This window comes from Bos mutus, chromosome 15 (genome assembly GCF_027580195.1).
Source record: "Bos mutus isolate GX-2022 chromosome 15, NWIPB_WYAK_1.1, whole genome shotgun sequence".
Lineage (NCBI taxonomy): Eukaryota > Metazoa > Chordata > Mammalia > Artiodactyla > Bovidae > Bos > Bos mutus.
Genome location: NC_091631.1, coordinates 37,733,044 through 37,750,187, shown reverse-complemented (window position 1 = coordinate 37,750,187; position 17,144 = coordinate 37,733,044). Strand labels below are relative to the sequence as shown.

At 46.6% G+C, this 17,144-nt stretch overlaps 1 protein-coding gene across 6 annotated transcripts in view; it reads left to right on the top strand.

Annotated features, from left to right (window-relative positions):
* The window catches only part of IRAG1 (inositol 1,4,5-triphosphate receptor associated 1), a 166,474-nt gene extending 151,362 nt beyond the window's left edge, over nucleotides 1-15,112 (top strand). For all 6 annotated transcript variants that reach the window (XM_070383925.1, XM_070383922.1, XM_070383926.1 and 3 more), the window contains 3 exons: nucleotides 3,687-3,806; nucleotides 5,138-5,272; nucleotides 11,555-15,112. In XM_070383925.1, the coding sequence (XP_070240026.1) occupies nucleotides 3,687-3,806; nucleotides 5,138-5,272; nucleotides 11,555-11,798 (499 nt within the window). In that variant the 3' untranslated portion in view covers nucleotides 11,799-15,112. The remainder of the gene's footprint in view (nucleotides 1-3,686; nucleotides 3,807-5,137; nucleotides 5,273-11,554) is intronic.
* Nucleotides 15,113-17,144: the final 2,032 nt, after the last annotated feature.

Genomic DNA, 17,144 nt, shown 5'->3' with positions numbered 1-17,144 from the left:
CATGTGCTAATCATCATTCAAACCGAAACACACTCTGCAATCACAGTTATACAGAAGGAAGAGCATGTGTATGAAAGTGCCATAGCTCTGAGTTATGCTGTAAAAGAGGTTTCCTGAGGATATAAAGGGAGGGAGAGATCAACTTTAACCAGAGGGTATGAGAGAGAGGAAAACATTAGCAAGAGTTTCACAAAGGAAAATATATTTGAACCAAGCCTTTGAAGTGCACGGGGAGAAGATTCCAGATAGTTGGAGAAGATATTTAAGGAACTATAAGCTCAGTCTAGGGGCTTCCCTGGTGGCTCAGATGGTAAAAAATCTGTCTGCAGTGAAAGAAACCTGGGTTCAATCCCTGAGTCGAACCCCTGGAGAAACAAATGGCTACCCACTCCAGTATTCTTGCTTGGAGAATTCTATGGACAGAGGAGCCTAGTGGGCTACAGTCTGTGGGATTGCAAAGAGTCAGACACAAATGAGCAAGTAACACACACACAGACTCAGTCTAGGGGTCAGGAAATAACTGCAAACATTTTACACCCTACCATATTTTGTAAGGGCTTCCCCGTAGCTCAGTCAGTAAAGAATCTGCCTGCAATGCAGAGACTTGGGTTCGATTCCTAGATTGGGAAGATCCCCTAGAGAAGGAAATGGCAACCCACTCCAGTATTCTTACCTGAAGAATCCCATGGACAGAGGAGCCTGGTGGGCTACAGTCCATGGGGTCGCAAGAGTCAGACACAACTTAGTGACTAAACCACCACCACCAAATTTTGTACAAGAATGGCTTTCCCTGCCCTTGGCTGTAGCTCTGTTTTTCTGCTCTTTTCCCAATCATTTGGAAAAATAAGAAACTGTACGTTAGGCAGAGGTCACATAGAAGGGAGTGGATAATGTGATTTTAAAAAGGAGAAATGTTATGAATAGCTGATATTTTTAGAGTGTTCTTTCTTGTTCACAATGGGTTTTGGTTTCCAACCTGATGAAATGTAAATTTTACAAGGCCTGAAGGAAACTAAGACAAGGAAACTGATGCTGAGAATGAGGAGACTCACTCATGAAGCCTGGCTGAGATGTCAGGGAGGGTAGCAACTGTGAGCTTCAGAGTCCTGGCTGCAAAGCCGTAGTCAATGTTCTGCCTTGTTTGTGGTCTCCGCCATGACAAGACTCCCATTGGAATTCCAGGCCCTTAGGTGAGCTGCAGGATACATAGAGAAAGCACAGCCATCAGGATTTTCCTTTCAACTCGTGATTTCATACCTCAAATGGACTCCTGGCACCATCAGCTATCCTACTTTAATCTAGCACAGTTGTCCCCCTTACCTCCACCTCATGATGCTTATGCCTTCTCGACCCTCCTCAAGATTGCCTAGCCTCCCTACTTCTCACTTTTAGTAGATGACCTTGTTTTTCCATTTTATAGCTAAAATTTAAGCTCTTGGAAGAGAAGATTCCTCTCGTCTTCCTTTGCCAGATTCCCAGCCCACCATCTCCATTGCCTTCCTGCCTTTGTTATGAGTAAGGAGAAGTTTCTCTACCTTTCTAAGATCTGTCCCTACTTTCCTTTTCAAAGGATTTATTTCTTTGGTCTTCCCTTTTCTCTCATCCCCTCTACTGAACCATTTCTATCCACATTCACATGTGCTTCTGTCCTTTGACCCACTGCTTCAGCTGCACAGTCCCCCTGCTCCCTGGCCTTGTCAGTTTCCTGTGTCCACATCTTCACCTTTCTCACTTCCCAGTCTTCACTCAGCCCTTTCCAATCTGGTTCTTGCCGTGTCACCAGAGCTCTTCTTGCCCTCCATGGTATCCAATCCAAGAGTCACTTTTCCTATACACATCTGAGTCAGATTCTCAGAAGTGTGTGTGTGAGAGACAATGCTCCCTCCTTGACACGCTTTCCATGTTAGGGGCGGGCGGGGGAAGAGGGTCCCATTGCTCGCCGCTTACAAAATCAGTAAAATGGTAGAAAGGAAAATTCCTTTCATTGGAATGCTGGTAGTCTGTGAAGATGGACTCACTGTCCCCCAAAAACACCTCCGAAGATCCTGCATGGCCAGGAAAGCTTTAAGCGGAAGGAGGGAAGTCATCTCAGTTAATCACTGGGATGCGGGTCAGAGTGGTCACTATCCCCCCACTGCATGTAGTCTCATTGACTCTAGATGTTATATTGTTCACACAGTTTGGTCACATGGTTGTTTGGGAGATGACTGAATGGGGAGCTAGGGAATAGATCTGGTCATCTGTTAACTTATTCTTCATTTCTACCTTTTTGATCTATAGGAGGAACCAAAAAGTTAGGCAAGTTGTGCTTGAGCCAGAGATAAGTAGAGCATGGTGGTGCCTGGTTTAAAAATTAGTTACAGGGACTTTCTTGGCAGACCAGTAGTTAAGACTCTGAGCTTCCAACACAGGGTGGGATGGGGTGGGGTGGAGTGAAGTAGATAGAATCCTGGTCAAGGAACTAAGATCCTACATGCTGTACGGCATGAATAAATGAATGAATGGTTAGTTTCAATATAGCTTTGCTAAAGTGACAAGGAAAGGGGCTTCCTGCTGAAGGAGGTTTCCCACAAAGAGCTGCTTACACTTTCTCAGCTCCCAGGACTCCACACTCTCCGGATTCTCCTCTTACCTCTCTGGCTGCTACTTCTAAGCTCCTCTGCAGGTTCCTCCTTCTCTACCTGAGCTAAGGGTGGATATGCACGTGGCTTGGTCCTGGGTTGTCTTCTCATCTTTCCTCATACTTGTCCCCAGACATTCTTTTCCATTCCTCTGGCATTAAATACCAGCTATCTTCTGAATATCTCCAGTCTAGAGCTCTCCTCTTAAGCACTATGGTACATACAACTACCAACTTGGCATCTCCAACTAGATACCTCACAGGCATCAAAAACATATCTTATCCAGAAGTTAACTCTTACTTCATTGCCTCTCTTCAGTCCCTCAAACTTCACATCTTTTGTATCTCAAGGTCTTCACACATCTGTATCCTCTACCTGGGATGATCTTCCCTCTGCCATAGACGTGCTGGCTTCTCATCTCTCAGGTCTGCTATTCCATTTCCAAGAGGTCTTTTGTAGCCATTCAATCTAAGCAGGTTCTTCTCTTGTTATTTTCTGTCATTGCACAGAGTTTATTTCTCTCATAAAAGTCATCACAATTTGTAATTAATTTTATATTTTTTCTTGATTTTTGTGGGCATTTTCTCCTGCTGTGCTCCATGTTGGCTAAGACTTTTTCTTTTGTTTTCTAATGTCTCCCCAGCACATTACAAGGTGCCTGTGACTTAATCCTGGGTAGATATTTAAATGAATGAAGCAGAAGACGGACTGCAGGGATGGGATGACTCTGAACATTTGGTCCACCCCCTCTTCTTCCTCTTAGTACCCTGGAGCTCCCAATAGCTGGCTGTCTACTCACAGCATCTCTTGGAAAAAGAATGAAAGTGGGTTTGAGAGCAGGAGGGAAAAGGGGAGCTGGTACAGTACTGGATGTTTGGGGGTCTAGGGAGGATTCATGGACCAGAGCCTTTAAAAAAAAATCTTATCTCAAGATAGAAAGATTGAAATAGATTCAACCCGAATGAGCTTCCTCACTTCTGTCCAGGAACAGGCCAAAGACATGGTTTGGTTTTCAGATGCCCTATCTGTCCCTGAAAGGATGTCCTGTCCTTGCCTTCTCACTAGTGGAAAGACAAATGGCGACCCAGATTGTGAAGCCTCTGCTTCTGTGCCAACTCCGAGCTGCCTGGAGGGGATCAGCCAGGAGGCTAAGGCCAGGATGGAGGAAGAAGCTTACAACAAGGGGTGAGTCAGCTGTCAGCAGCCCTAAGGTCACCTGGCACGTCTCACAAGATACCTTCCCACAGACCTTTCCTGTTTCTTAATGGATTTAGGGAAGCAACTCATGGCCCCAGGACCTCCTTGCCTGAGTAAGGAATTATATAGAAAAGAGCAGTACTGTTCCACAGGAAAGACAGGAGGAAATGGGGCAAGAGGGTGTGGTTAGATAATAACCAGACTGCCCTCTTTTTAGGCATAAAGCCACCAGAATGATCTGGAAGTCAAAGGCCCTGGGTGGGTTCCTCTTGGTGGTGCCTGAGACTTCCTGACACATGCCCAGAGCAGTCACGCCGCTGCCAGCAGTGTCCAGGAGCAGCTGCAGCCCCACTTCCCAGAACTGCCTCAGTCATCCCTTCTTCTTGCCACAGGAGTCCCCTCAACTTCTAGCCACTCCCTTCTCCAGTTGAGCTGCAATAGCACCTTTGGCCTGTTGTCAGTCACTGATGGGACAGAATACTGAGCAGGGCCCCAGCCCAGCCAGGTAAAGAACTACCTCTGACCAGGCACTGCATCCTGAGCTTCTTGCCCTGTAGCCCCTGAGGGAGATGCAGCCTCTCTCTGACATGGAACCTGTGGGCTTTGGTGTGGTGGCACCTACAACCACAGTGGGGTTTGCCCCAGCCCAACTGTGCTGGCCTTAAACACTCAGTTGTTAGATGAGCAAAATGTATGTTCAGGGTAATATTAAGACTGGGAGAAGGAAGTCAGAAGATTTCTCTCGAAAAGCCTGTCTTTTCACCCATACCTATCCTCTGTACTTAGAATGGAGGGGAGTGAATGCTTCCATTGCCTTTGTGACCATTTACAGAGAACTTGTATGCGTTTCACTTCCACAGAGCTTCCCACCAAGCCTGTGTATGAGCCCCACCTTCCCCAGGCCAAGCTGTACTCTTGTCACTTTCTCAGAATGTTCCATCACCTGTGCAACGGGTGCCAACCCCTCCTTCTCTCAGGGGAGTAGCCAAGGCTCCAAGGCCACACAGAGAGCACATGCAGTCCTTAGCCCTCCCAAATGGTTTGTTGGAGAAGAATCTAGCCAGGAGACTGCACCCACATTTTTTGCCCATCTGTTTTGTCACACTTTCACATAAACAGGAAGGATGACCGGGGGTGAAGGGAAACCGTCCTGATATGAGCCACTGTGGGATGTGGTGGCTTTTCCCTATTGTGTGGAGCCACAGGAAGTGAGTGCAGAATCCCGGCAAGTGCTCAGAGTCCCTCCTCTAGCAACTCGGGGAAGGATGCTCTGCATCTGCTGGCCTTTCCAGACTCAGTTGTTCATTGTTGCCTTCCAGATACCAAGAAGGTCTAAAGAAAACCAAGGAGCTTCAAGGCCTGAGGGAGGAGGAAGAAGAACAGAAGAGCGAGAGCCCGGAGGAGCCAGAGGAGGCGGCAGAAACTGAGGAAGAGGAGAAGGAGCAGAGAAGCAGGTTGCAGCCCTCACAGTTGCTAACTTGGGCCTCAGTCCCTTTCACTGCATCCCTGGAGGGGCCAGTCCAAGGCCGTCCAGGGCCCAAGTGAGCAGCCAACAGAAAGCAGGAGGGAACTCGTGTTGGAGGAGGAGGCAGAGGGAATCCCAAAGAGTCCAAGTAGTTAACAAGGAGGGGGTTGCCAGGGTTTAGGGGTCAGTGGTGGCCAAGGGTGGGGTCAGGAGTTCCTAAGAGCTGAGAAAATGCAAGGGACCACAGTTAACTCACTGCCCAGCCATTCCCATGAGAGATCCAAGGTCAAGGGAGTTGATCGCAAGCCCTAGAGGAGGATAGGGGTGGAGAGAACACGTAGAGATAGGGGACAACTCAACTTTGTGGCAAACATGAGTCTCCAAAATGTTTCTTCCATGGTGACCAAATATATTTTGTATTTTAAGTGCATTTTCCACAAAATCATGAAAAATCTATGTAACATGTAGATAAAGGTAATGTAGGTCCAGCATCTTGCCCTACCTGTACCTTATGGATCTAGTGACAAATTGACATCCTGGGTTTTACCAGAGGGGCCCAATTTTGTATATCCGGCCCTATTATCTCTATTAGCACATTTAAACTAGAAGTCTTGAGTTTTGGATTTTTAAAATGTAGTTACAGCTAACTTGGAACACTTCACCAAAGTTACTGCTTTTAGACTCCCAGGCTACCTTCAGTCCAGGATGACTTTAGTCAAAAATGATCAATTAATCTAATCAGCTGCTTCATTTGGGATAGGGTATGTTGTCTGTGTCTCATTGCTAGCAGACTCTGGAAATCATATGCATGCAATGAAACATGTAATAAAATGCAGATTCAAAGTGAGATGAATATGCTTCAAAGCACATAAGAACAAGCAGCAGAGCCCAGTTGGAAGATTGAACCAGAGTAAGAGACATTAGCCTTCATGAGTCAACTTCAGTGTTCATGGGAAGAGAAAGTGTTTCACAGCTGGAAACAAATGTGTGCTAGGATGCACTACCTCTTCTAGGGAGAGAAGCCCAGTGTTCACAATCAAAGCACAGTCCCTGCTCTGAGCGACTGGGTCCTGTCTTTCTCGGTCTTCTGTCCCTCCTGGGGGTCCTCTGCTCTCATTTTGTTGGCCACCACACTATCTCCTCTCCTTTAACGCAGTCAAGCCCAGGCCTGACAACAGCCCTTTCTTTCAGTTCAGTTCAGTCGCTCAGTCGTGTCCGACTTTTTGCGATCCCATGAATTGCAGCACGCCAGGCCTCCCTGTCCATCACTGGCTCCCTTCAAAACAAAAGACAGGCTGGGCCTTCTAAAACTTCCAAACACCAAGAAAGAACAAAAGGAACAGACCACAGAGAGTACATGGAATATAAACAAACTGGTTTACAAAGTACAGGGCTAGAATCCTTATCTAGCTGGTTTGATCTTGGGCCATTGGCGGCTCCCTTCTAATTCGTGGAATCCCAGCAGAAGAGAGGCTGTGTCCAGCTCTCCCTCTCTCCAGCTCTTGGTCAGCAGTGCATGGCAATGGTTGCCCTTCACATCCATCGTCCAAGAGTGTTCTCTTGGTCCTGCTGATCCTGAAAGGCCTTGTTCTCTCTCCCAATCCCTGCTCCCTCTCAGATTCACTTTCTGGTCTTAAGAACATGCCTGGACCTCGGGGGATGGATACCAGGCATCAGCACAGCCTCAGAAGGGTCCTTAGTACATGGTGCAGCTTCACCTGTTCAGGCTCAGCAGTGTGGCATCATCGTCTCCATAACGACTGAGACTGCTATCAGAGAAACTGCCCACTCACAGTCACAGGATCCCTTCCTCACCTGTCACCCAACCCAGACCAATCCCAAGAGCCATTGTCTCGAATGCCAGACAATGCATTCATCCCCAAGTCCCTAACACACACAGTTGTCTGCAGGCACCTCTACTCAAGCACAATTTCCACCACTAAATTTTGGCATCTCACTAACAAGCAAGGTCTGAAGTTGTGAAAAGTTCCATGTCCTATTTGCTGCTGCTGCTAAGTCGCTTCAGTCGTGTCCAACTCTGTGCGACCCCATAGATAGCAGCTCACCAGGCTCCCCCGTCCCTGAGATTCTCCAGGCAAGAACACTGGAGTGGGTTGCCATTTCCTTCTCCAATGCATGAAAGTAAAAAGTGAAAGTGAAGTCGCTCAGTCGTGTCCGACTCTTAGTGACCCCATGGACTGCAGCCTACCAAACTCCTCCATCCATGGGATTTTCCAGGCAAGAGTACTGGATCGGGGTGCCATTGCCTTCTCCAATGTCCTATTTAGTACATTTGAAAAACACTAGAATCACCCCAGCAGCCAACCCTTTATTGAAGACATTCAACCTGAAACACTGAATCTCTCCTCTATTATAATAATATAATCTGTTCTCAATATTACTTTCTGGAGGATCAGCTTCAATGAACTTATTGGGTGAATCAACCCAAGATCTTAACTATATTAAAACAGAGAACATTAGTCTTCTGACATTTATGTAATGCACTGAATGAATGAGACTCATAAGATTTAACAGAAAACTGTTGTCTTGGCTCTCAGTGTCTCTGCAGAACTGCTCCATGGGGTTAAGATGATATTAGGCAGACTCCTTTATTTTTCCAATAACTGTCAGAAAATAGAAGTCCTCTGATCAACTTGAAGTCCCAAGAATAACCTCATTTCAGTCATTTAAATGGCTAGATCCCTGAAATAGTCAAAATCCTGAACTTAAAAAGCTCAACCTTCTACCCATCCCTTCCTGCCTCCAGTCAGTTTGGCTCTGCTTCAGGAAGGAAGCCAATAGTGGGGCCAGAGTTGACTTCTTGCTCTCTGTCACTCGTGCCCTCCACTGAGCTTAGTTAATGTAGTGCCTGACCTCTCCAGGGCTGGGCAAGGGGATGGAGATTAAGGGTAGGGAAGGTATTACTTCAGTGGTCTTATTGTGAGCAGGCTCAAGGCCTCAGCAGGGATTTAAGGCTGATTTTTTTTAATATTTATTTTTACTAATTTATTTCAGTACTCTTGCCTGGAAAATCCCATGGACAGAGGAGCCTGGTAGGCTGCAGTCCACGGGGTCGCTAAGAGTCGGACACGATGAGCGACTTCACTTTCACTTTTCACTTTCATGCATTGGAGAAGGCAATGGCACCCCACTCCAGTGTTCTTGCCTGGAGAATCCCAGGGACGGGGGAGCCTGGTGGGCTGCCGTCTATGGGGTCGCACAGAGTCGGACACGACTGAAGTGACTTAGCTTAGCTTTACTAATTTATTTGGTTGTGCCAGGTCTTAGTTGTGGCATGTGGGATCTATTTCCCTGACCAGCAATTGAACCCGGGCCCCCTGCATCGGGAGCTCAGGATCTTAGCCACCGGACGAGGGAAGTCCCCTGACTTTCTGATTTTGTTCAGTGTGGTGTTTTATGGAACCTTCAGAGAACCCCACACCACCGCCCCCCTCCCCCACACACACACCATTACTGAGGATCTCTCAACTGCAATTCCCTTTGTGAGGTCAAATGCAGGTCTTCTGGCTGGCTACTTATAATCTCTCTCTCAGTCCTTGGGCAGCTGAAAGTGTAGCTTCCGTACTCAGCTTCTTGGTAGTGTTTCCAGGTCTATGACATCGGGTGCCAGCTCTCCCTCTCCTGCCTATACCCAGTTAAAATGAAATACGCATCTCTGGCCCACTAGCGGTGGGAGGATGGTTCTCGGTCTCATGGCCCCGTGTTCTGATGGCATCAAGTAGTTCAGCAAGATTCTCATTCTTCAGATCCCTCAGGTGGGAGTCACACACCAGCCCACTCACCATGTGCCCAAACTGCGAGGTATTGAGCTCCCCACGCAGCATCTCCTAGCCCAGGTGACGGGGGAGCAACCTCACTCCTCCCAATGGAGGAGTAGGTAGAACTCAGAGCAATCAAAAATTGATTTCCGAAGGAATTCTATTTCTAATCAATAATTCTATTTCTAATCATTTTTATAGACTTTAAATAGGTAACCAGCTGAGGGTCATGAAGCCTATCTTACCCTCTTCCTTCCCAATCCCTCTAAGGGATGAAGTGAGAGTGGGATTCTTCCAGCTCCAGCAGCTTGTTTTGGGGCCCAGAAAAACACAGCCCAGAAGAAAGACTGTGCCATAGCATCCAACTGTATCTAAATAGAAGTTAAAGAATCAAAATGGTGCCAAAAGAAAACAAGCTTCCATTTCCAAATTCTCTCTCCCCTACAGTTGTGAAAGTAGCCAATGATTTTCCACCTTGGCTCATGTGCTCACTGTTTTGCTTTGCTTAACTACTTCTGAAACAATTATCAGTGGTTTCCCATGTGGAAAAGAAATCAACCAATGCTTTAACATCCAAGGCAGGTACTCTGAGCATCTGATCCCTCTGTACAGAGGGTATTTGTTTAATCTTTCTACCCATTGTAAGGCAACTAGAGCTGTCTACTTCTCAGCAAGTGGCCTGCATATTTCAGGGTCTATGTGAGCTTCAGGATCTGGAGAAGGCCCTCCTGTCACTTCTCACCTCCTCCATTTGGTGATGTTCAGTATTCTCAGTTTTAGATGGATTGATTGATCAATCTGGGATTAGAAACAGGAAGAAATTCCAGCTTAATGAGTGTGTCCAGGGCTTCTCCAGAGAGCTTTAAGAATGGACTCTTCCAAGTGGGCCATCTGACCAAATGTCTTTTCAGTTCAGTCATTCAGTTGTGTCCAACTCTTTGCGACCCCATAGACTGCAGCACGCCGGGTTTCCCTGTCCATCACCAACTCCCAGGGCTTGCTCAAACTCAGGTCCATCGAGTCAGTGATGCCATCCAACCATCTTTTCACTGTGCCACAAAAAAAGAGTGGAAAAGTTGAAAGGCAGTCAGGAAGAGAAGAAAAAGGAAAGGGTGGGGAGGTGGGAAGAAAGGGGGGCTGGGAAGAAATTCCAGCTTAATGAGTGTGTCCAGATAGCTTCAAGAATGGACTCTTACAAGTGGGCCATCTGACCAAATGTCTTTTCAGTTCAATCACTCAGTCATGTCTGACTCTTTCCAACCCAAAGGACTGTAGCCTACCAGGCTCCTCCACCCATGGAATTTTCCAGGCAAGAGTACTAGAGTGGATTGCCATTTCCTTCTCCAGGGGAGCTTTCCAACCCAGGGATCGAACCTGGGTCTCCCACATTGCAGGCAGACGCTTTACCATCTGAGCCACCTGGGAAGCCAAGGATGCTGGGGGGACACAGGCAAAAAGCAGAGGTGAGGGGATGAATGGCAATGAGAGAGGAGAGAAAAGTGTGGAGAGACCAGACAAAGTGGAGGAAGAGATATTTGGGAAGGAAGGTTTATTTTATATTTATATATAAATATATATTTTAATTGAAGGATAATTGCTTTACAGAATTTTGTTGTTTTCTGTCAAACCTCAGCATGAATCAGCCATAGGTATACATATATCCCCTTCTATCTCCCTCCCCATCCCACCCCTCTAGGTTGATACAGAGTCCCCATTTGAGTTTCCTGAGCCATACAGCAAATTCCTGTTGGCTACCTATTTCACTGGGAAGGAAGATTACTAGGACTGAGAAAATACTTGAATAAGTCACCCTGAGGTTGCCGGAGGCTAGGAGTTCTCTGGAATCCCCTGGGATGTTTTAAAGTGAGCTCTTGAGGTTACTGGTTCCATGTCATTTATTATTCAACGTCTTCATTTATTATTCAGGAGTCTTCTAGGAATTTATCACAGTCCTTCCACTCTGGACATGGTCATATGTGGAGCTGAGCACAACAAATTATGCCTCTGAACATGGAGGCAGGGGACAGGTTATAACATGGAGCTGATCTCTACATTAGTGACACTAAATACAGACAAGATGCTGCGCCTGCATGGATGCATGGGAGTCTGGGTCAGCCAGCCTGGATCTCGGGCCTTAGGGGAGTTCAGATGTCAATGACTGTCTCATGAATAGATGAGGGCATGTGTCAGAGGCTGAATGATCACACAAATAGAGTGGTCTAACCCAGTCACTCCTAATATAAAGGTTATAGACTGTTAGAATCACCTGGGGAAATGTTTTAAACTGTAGACTCTTGGACCATACCTTTGAAGATTCTTAGTCTGTAGTCCTGGGGTATTTTGAATAATTACTGCTAAGCAATTCTGCACAGCTGAGTTTGAGAACCATGGCTCAAGACAACTTGGAAAGTATTCCAGGCAGAAGTATGGGTCGGGGCATCTTATATGTGTCCAATATACTAAACCCTCCACCTGTTTTTTTCATTTGACAGCAAACTTGAAGAACTGGTTCATTTCTTACAAGTCATGTATCCCAAACTGTGTCAGCATTGGCAAGTCATCTGGATGATGGCCGCGGCGATGCTGGTCTTGACTGTCGTGCTGGGGCTCTACGGTTCCCATAACTCTTGCGTAGAGCAGGCCGACGGGTCCCTTGGGAAATCCACGTGCTCGGCAGCCCAACGGGACTCCTGGTGGAGCTCAGGACTCCAGCATGAGCAGCCTACAGAGCAGTAGAAAACCCAACGCTCAGGCAGTGCCCTGCTCCAGCGCACAGCCTGTCGCCCTCTCCTCAAGCGTGACGCGTCAGGCGTGAGCATGGGCATGCCACTGCTGCCGTCAGGGGAACAAGCAGGGGTTCTTTCCACTTGGCACCCCTGCGGGAGCTATTCACACACAATAGCTGATGTTCCTGGAGGATCAAGAGAAAGCATCGGTGGACAAGGAAGTAGCCGTCACCAGGGGACTTGAAGAGGAGGGAAGGTGGCTGCGCCAGTTCAGATGGCTGGGGAGAAACAAAATACCTTCCTCACAGGCAAACATGAAAAGCCCACTCTCCTTGGTTTTCCTCTCTACAATCGATTGGAAATCAGGAACAATTGTGCCTAAGGGCTAACTCTGCCCTGAGGATCAGACCTGGAATTTGGAATAGCAACATGAGTATCTTCCCATTTCACATCTCATTCTTACTGACTCTCCTTCAGCCTCCCCTCCTCCTCATTGCAATCAGAGTTTTTTTTACAGAAGATGGAAAGATTTCTCAGAAAAATATTTAGGCTGATTTTAGCTCAGTGCTTGAAATGAAATGGGAAGATGTAAATTAATACATATGCCTCTGTACACATACAACACACACACACACACACACACACACACACACACACACACAGCACACACACGTGCATGAAGTCAACTGTCCTCCAAATGTGTGCTCTGGGTGTGTGTTGTGCATAAAGCCAACCCACAGATTTTCACGTGTGGGGCAGTCACCAGGCACTTACCTGTTCAGTGAGCTCTCTACATGGGTTTACGATGTTTGAGAAACACTGAAAACTCATGACTTGCATGGTGAACTTGCTGGTCTCCATTTCCAGTGTTAATTCTAAGCTGCTATACAGCATGGTGGGGGCTTCCCAGGTGACTCAGTGGTAAAGAATCCACCTGCCAATGCAGGAGACACAGGTTCGATCCCTGGGTTGGGAAGATGCCCTGGAGGAGGAAATGGCAACCCACTCCAGTATTCTTGCCTGAAAAATCCCATGGACAAAGGAGCCTCACAGGCTATAGTCCATGGGGTCACAGAGGGTCAGACACAGCTGAGCGCACATGCATGCTTACAGCATGGTCTGTCCCCACTTTGTTCTCTCTGGGAAGGGAAGAAACATGGTGTGCTTCAACTTTCCTGTGCCCACGTGCAAGTGTGCATCTCTGCCACAAGGCTCCAGTTTCGGTGGGATTCCCAACACAAGTGTAGGTCTTGGAGCTTTCCCATTATTTAGCAGAAAACAGAGCAAATCCCACCTGCAGCTTGACTTCCTGCTCCACCTGGATAGCCACTGCCTGCCTTCTTGCCGCATCAGATCTGGGGAGTGCTGGTTTCTGTGTGGCTTTTATGGTGGTGTCTTTGCTTTTGTTTTGCTGTTGTCATTTGTTTTTGTTGCTGACCCTATGTAGAACTTACTATGGGCCAAACACTGGTATTATATAAGGATTCATTTACTGTGTCCTCACGAAAAAGAAAAAAGCTATGGCTCTTCCCATTTTCACATAAGGAAACTGAAGCACAAAAACACAAGTAACTTGCCAAGGATACCCATGGGGTTGGAAGTTAAACCCAGCCAGGCTGGTCCCAGAGGCTATGCTCTTAACCCTGCACTAAATTGCCTTTTCCAAAGGTCTTCTATCTAGTCATGTTCTGTTTCAGCCCCACACCCCTAGGTAGCCCTTCAGCCACTCCAAGTCATTTCTGGTTCCCAAACTAGACTGTTTTCTCATGCTCGTTTTTCTTCTGCCGTGCTCCTCTTTTCTTCTGGTCACTCTTCAGGACCAAGTGCAAAAATCACCCGCTCTGCAGCTTTCATGGCCTCCCTCCAACTCCACACCAGGCCACATTAATAGGTCATACCCTTCTCTGTGCTTTTCAGCACTTTTAAAACATTTTCATTACTACTACTAATGAGCATTACTATAGTATATCATAATATTAATAACTTATTTATGTGTCTGTCTTTCCAAGCGTTTATCCTCAAAGACAAGAACCATGTCTTACCCATTCTCTGGGTAAGTGCCTAGCATGGTGGCTGATGCTTGGGAGGGTGTCATTTAATGTTGGTCAGAAGAATGAGTGTGCAAGGTGGTGGAGAGCAGTCTGGGAACAGCTGACGTTTTGCATACTTCCCAGCACCAGCATCCTCACCACCACCATCTCAAATGGTGAATGAGAGAAATCACATCTTTATTAGCCTCAACTTATTCTAGTATTTTTTCAATCTACTCTGTGACCTAACATCATTTCCAAACTAAAGGGTTGGGCTTGAAGCAATCACTTCTTTCAGAAAGACCGACCTAGATCAGGACCCCTCGGTAAAACAGCTTTTTTTTTTTTTTTTTGAGGCGGGGAGGGGGCACCCTTTTCAGTGGCGAGAAAACCACTGTGAGAGAAGTCCAAGCCAGGGTTGACCAAGGATGTGCCATTAAGGTAAAGAGGCGCAGATCAAGGCAGACGGACATTGGATTCACTGATGGATGGTTTGCCCTACCTCTTCAAGGGGGAACAGACACACCGAAGGAGCTTTAGGCCCTCAGAGCCAAAGGCAGGATGTAAACAGAGCTCTGGAGAGTGTGGCTGTGAGCAGGACTCTGGGCTGGCCAGTCTCAGCCTGCCCCGAAGAAGGACTGGGCCGAGCTGACCCATTGCCCCCTTGGCCACAGGGTTCCCACCTTTGTTTCCAGTTGAGACAAAGGCCAGGAGAGGAGCTGCCGTGAGCTCTTGAGCCTCCAGCTGCTTCATGGAAAGGCCTGCAAGAATGCTTCTAGACCAGGCCCTCAGCCAAACGACTCTATGAGTAAGGGAAGTCAAGGACAAGAAGTGATCAGAAGGAGCAAACGAGTAATCGCATTACCAAGGGCATTCCTGAAACAGGACTCCTCGGTATTTCTTAAAAGCGAAGATGGACCTAATGCAATTGGAACTGTTGCCAAAGCAGCAGTGAAATGGAGAGAAACAGGCCCTGTATGTCCAACAGTGAGTGATATTGATCAGAAATAAAAGTTCCCTTCCTTCACCATGCCTCTGAGGTCTGACATTTCTGCTTGGCCCTAGGACTCTGTTGTTGGTGCCGCGATGTCCCCTCCTAGAGGACCTTCACTTTCTGTGTCACTCCCATATACAGCCTGGCGGAGTAAGAGGAGAGGGAGATGCGGGGTTTATGTATCACTGGCTGGCAGTTCCTAATGTTGTTAAACCTCACACAGGTGTGCTAGCATTGAACTATAGAGTGTCACGTACCTGAGTTTGAAAATAAAAGCACATTTCCAAACCTTTGGCAGCAGCCAAATGCCTCCTAATTTTGTGGAGCTGAGTCAGAACCTTGCCCAACCCTGAACTAGAATCTACCCTGGGTGACAGTGCCTCCCAGGCCCCCAGGCCCTGGGTTACCAGATCCCTTCCAGGGGCTCCATCAATTCCTCTGCTTCTCATCCTCATTCCTGACCCTAGTTTCCCATATCTTCCTGGTCTGTGTGTGTGTGTGTTGTTGTGGTTTTTTTTTTTGATACATTTTTCTGTGATAGAGACTGCTACATTTTCACCAATCTGATTTCTACAGTTAGACAATCTTTTTTTTGTCTTTTCTTGCAGCAAGGGGCAGGCGAATGTGAACTTTCCAGATCCAGTTTCCTAAACAGACTCTCCTGCCTAGTACCTTGCATTCCCTGTAGTCCCCTTTCTGCCTGCCAGATTCAGGGCATTCCGTTCAGAATGTGATGTCCAAGAAGTTGCTGGCCCCACTCAGTAGAAGCTGAGTCTTCCTGTGGGCGTTCCCAGAATTCAACTGACATAAGCAAGAAATAAGATGTTAGCATATTAAGCCACAGAAATTCAGGAATGTTTATTATAGCAGTTAGCCTACCCTGACTAACATATACAGAAGCAGTAATAGGGAACTTCAAGAACAAATTTTCAAAATAGGAGACACAGACTTCGCAGTCAAGTGGCAGGAAACCAGAACACTGATATCACGGACTGGAAATATGGTGACCTGTGCTGTGAATAAAACAAAAATAATAGGTAAAGTCTTACCCATGATAACTTAAAAAACAGTCCATGGACAACCTATAGCTCTAGGAGAAGCGGCTGAAAAAAATCAGAGTATTGAAGTATGTGAACTCTTTTTGTCTAACTTTTGAGAGATTGCAAGAAAAAGAAGTACTTGGGAAAGAAGTGGATAAATTGAAACAGAAAGGGAAAAGGATACAGAGTTCCTAGACTGAAGGGTTAGAAAACCAGACTGCTTTAAAGCCCAATTAGACTGAAAAGAGCTTTGAGTGAAAAAGAACAAGTAAAATTGTTAGTTGAATTCAGATCAGACCAGCCCTATGGTAAAGTTCAGAGTCAGGATATGGTCCTTCCATCTGTGGTTTCAAATGAACTCAATAGCCACCACTAAATTAGAGAGAGGGGCATGGGGCTGATATTTTATATATTTATATATTTTATATATTATAATATATATAAATATATTATATATTTATAATTTGGGGTATGATTACTAGCACGTGAAATCAAATGGAAGCAACTAGACCAGAATCCTAAGTTTGGGAAAGAGTAGTATTTACAATGGTACCCCACTCCAGTACTCTTGCCTGGAAAATCCCATGGATGGAGGAGCCTGGTAGGCTTCAGTCCATGGGGTCACGAAGAGTCGGACACGACTGAGCGACTTCACTTTCACTTTTCACTTTCATGCATTGGAGAAGGAAATGGCAACCCACTCCAGTGTTCTTGCCTGGAGAATCCCAGGGACGGCAGAGCCTGGTGGGCTGCCATCTCTGGGGTCGCACAGAGTCGGACATGACTGAAGCGACTTAGCAGCAGCAGCAGCAGCAGCATTTACAAAGAGATACAAGCCACGACTAAAAACTCCTTCGATTGTTAAGTTAGAAAACAACTTTTGGCATCCTGAGCTTACTTCAGCAGAAAGCAGACTCTACAAGCTGTGCTACCCCCAAGAAGCCTTGGGGGAATTTGTAATTCCCACTACAAATGTGGCCAAGGAAGATTCTATCCAATGAAGAGCTACAGAGAACAGTAGACATGGGACGTGGGCTTTTCTCCTAGGAAGCAGAATCAGGATCTAAATGAAGGTAGGGAACTGTGGTTGACAGAACGTCTAAAGTGTCTCCCCTCAAGATGTCCCCTACACCTCACTCCCTGGAACTCTTGAATGTGAGACGTCACTCCTGTTATTTTGCATAATGCAGTTGACCTTGAATAGGGAGATCCTTTCGTAATTCTCTTTTCCTTTCCTGTCTTCCTTCCTTCTTCCTCTTTGTAATACTTTATCAAAAGCTTGAAGGCTAACT